The sequence below is a fragment of the Pteropus medius genome, unplaced genomic scaffold (genome assembly GCF_902729225.1).
Source record: "Pteropus medius unplaced genomic scaffold, Ma_sr-lr_union100, whole genome shotgun sequence".
NCBI lineage: Eukaryota > Metazoa > Chordata > Mammalia > Chiroptera > Pteropodidae > Pteropus > Pteropus medius.
This window is the reverse complement of record NW_024340696.1, coordinates 225,263-228,086: the sequence shown is the minus strand read 5'-3', so window position 1 is coordinate 228,086 and position 2,824 is coordinate 225,263. Positions and strand designations below refer to the sequence as shown.

Sequence of the window (2,824 nt, the reverse complement as noted above, 5' to 3'; positions counted from 1 at the left end):
CTCTCTTCCAGAACAGCGCGAGCTGCTTCCACTTCCTTTACTGCTTCTCCTCGGGTCTTTCCTATTCCTCTCTTCACAAGCGTCCCCAAGTTCAAGCTGAGTTGTGGTTCTCTCGGCGCTAACGCGTTTCTGATGGCGCTAAGGGTTCAAGCTGGAGAGGTGATTTGACTCTCGGCGGAGCCGCAGCTGAGCCCGGGGCGTGGAATGCAGGTTGACTTTCGAGGTCTTAGACAGCGCGGGAAGTTTGGTCCTCGGCAGCCGCCGTCCAGGACTGAGTGCGAAAGAAGGTCTAAGCGCTTGGGGTCGCAGGACCTGGCTTGGGAACCTGGCTGGAGATGGAGTTCGACTGCGAGGGTCTGAGACGGCTACTTGGCAAGGTGCGTACAACCCGCCGAGCTGGGTCTGGGGCTCCGGGGTCTCGGGAGTGTTTCCAGCCCTGGCCCAGCTGCCTCCTTGCCGTGGTTCACTGTTTGGTCATGGTGCTGGGAGCCCAGGCAGGCTGGACCGAAGTAGGCTGCGGGGTGTGGCCCTGGGCAGACCGCGCGCGGGCCTCTCCAGCTCGCGAGGCCGGGGCTCTGGCTCCGCCCAGAACTCCGAGGTCCCCCCCAACCTCCACTCGGTCTGAGACCTTCTCACGCCTCCAGCTTGTCTTGGTCTCAAATAGCTCCCAGCACTCGCCTGTCCCATTAACCCACGCCCTTTTCTCTCTGCTGAAATGTCCTGTCCCATTTTTTTTCCTGGACTTGCAATGCTCAGGCTTTGTAAGGGTCAGTTCAGATGGCGCTCTCTGGTAGATTGAATCACTCCTTTCTCTCTACTTGCTTTCAGCAATATCGATTATCATATTGTGGAGTATTTATTTACAAACCTTATTCATGCCTTTGAACTCCGACTCCCAAGTGAATGAAAGACCTGAGTAGATTTAGGAATGAAGCAGGGTTTGAAGGCCCAGAGGAGATTCTCTTAATTTGAAAGGTTGAGTGGAGAGCTGACCCAAAAGTCTGACCTACATTTCTGGGGTATGACTAGCGCCAGTTTCCGAGTTAGTCCAGTCTCTCTGATTCCCCACCAGTATATAGTCTGAGGCAACCCACCTTTTCACCAGTTTTTAGTTAAGTGATTCTTCATGTTTCTTAAGACTTCCCCATGCGGAGAGCATACTTTTATGCCATTTTATTGGATTTGCCTGAGTCTCCTTGTTGGGGCAGTTTGCACACCTGTGTGGGATTTTGAAACCTGATGATTGAAATTGTTTATATATAATCGATTGGAATGATTTTATCTACTGTGGCAGGTGTAGATCTTGTAGAAAGAGAAGTATCATGCTTAAGATTACACCGTTTCTGTCTCTTCAGACAACATGAAATTAAAAGAACTTCGATCAAGTTTTTTAACGAGGGCAGCGTGATTTATTATTGTCCAGTAGGAAGAATTGTTAAAGTTGGTGGTAGAAAAAAACTTAATAATTTTGGTGGAACTGGGATGAAGGAAAAAGAGAAAAGAGACACAGTGATTTTCTCAAGGGTGGGAGTGACTAATGGAGGAATTTTTTTTATCGTTGGTGCATAACATAGAGTCTGGCACATAGGTGCTCAATATTTATTGGATATGTAAATTTAGGAAACCATTTAGAAACAAGTCAGCCCTGCTAATAGTTATGAATTTTTATGGCCCTCACACTAGGCAAATACTATAATAATTTAATATCTAGAAATAATTTTAATGCTGAAAATTCTGTAAAGTGAACAATACATTAAAATCAAACAATAGTATGGAGAAAGTGAATTTTTTATTGAAAACAAACGACAAATATTCCAACAAAAATGAATATTCCAACTTCATGGATATGAAGAAGTCAGCTCTCCAAACTGATCTATAGTGTCAATGCAATTCCAATGAAAATTCTAACAGGTTATTCTGGGAGCTTTTCAAACTGATTCTAAAATCCATTAGGAAGGGCAGAAGGCCAGAAATAATCTCGACATTCTTACAGAAGAAAAGTAGGTGTGGAGACTTGCACTACTAGATGTCAAGGCTAGTAATTAAGGTTTAGTGTGGTATTGGTATAGGATAGATAAATTAACCAGTGGAACAGACTAAAGGGCTTAAAATCATACACATTTGGAAATGCAGTATGAAACGAGATGAAAACTATAATTTTATTAACCAATGTCACCTCAATAAATTTAATTTTTTTAAAAAAAGACACTACAGATAAGTACAGAAAGGAAACTACAGGGACAAATGATTATCCATATGGGAAAAGAATGAAAGTGGATTCCTGCCTCTTACCAAACTTAAAAATTCTTTGTGGATTAAAGAGCTAAATGTAAAAGACAAACTTTAAAATGTAACGAGTTGAATGGGGGCGAATCCTTATGGATTCAGAGTATGCAAACATTTTTTAAAATACGTAAAATAGAGACTGATAAGTTTGACTGCATTCAAATTAAGGACTTCTAGATATCGAAGGACAGCACAAAGAGGGTGAAGAGTCAAAATGCAATCTTATAAAAGAATTTTGTAACATGTAACTGACAAAGTATTGATATCCAGAATATGTAAATCAACATACCTACAAATCAATATTAAAACAAACAGAAAATGGACAAAAGACATGAACAGTCATTTTTTTTAAAAGAAGAAACAGGGAAATGAATGTTCCATTAGTAACCATGGAAAAGCAAATTAAGACAAGATAATTTCAAATGATTTGGAGGATGTGAATGAATTGGAATTTTAAACACTGCTAACGATTAAATGGTTATTTAACCATTTTTGGAAACAATTTGGCCTTATTTTATTGATTTGATTATGTGTGTTT

At 41.3% G+C, this 2,824-nt stretch overlaps 1 protein-coding gene across 3 annotated transcripts in view; it reads left to right on the top strand.

The window, feature by feature from the left end:
* Positions 1-200: 200 nt before the first annotated feature.
* UEVLD (UEV and lactate/malate dehyrogenase domains) overlaps positions 201-2,824 on the top strand; it is a 39,738-nt gene continuing 37,114 nt past the window's right edge. For 2 of the 3 annotated variants that reach the window (XM_039865375.1, XM_039865382.1), the window contains exon 1: positions 201-377. In XM_039865375.1, the coding sequence (XP_039721309.1) occupies positions 336-377 (42 nt within the window). In that variant the 5' untranslated portion in view covers positions 201-335. The remainder of the gene's footprint in view (positions 378-2,824) is intronic. The other variant, XM_039865365.1, reaches the window with a different exon arrangement.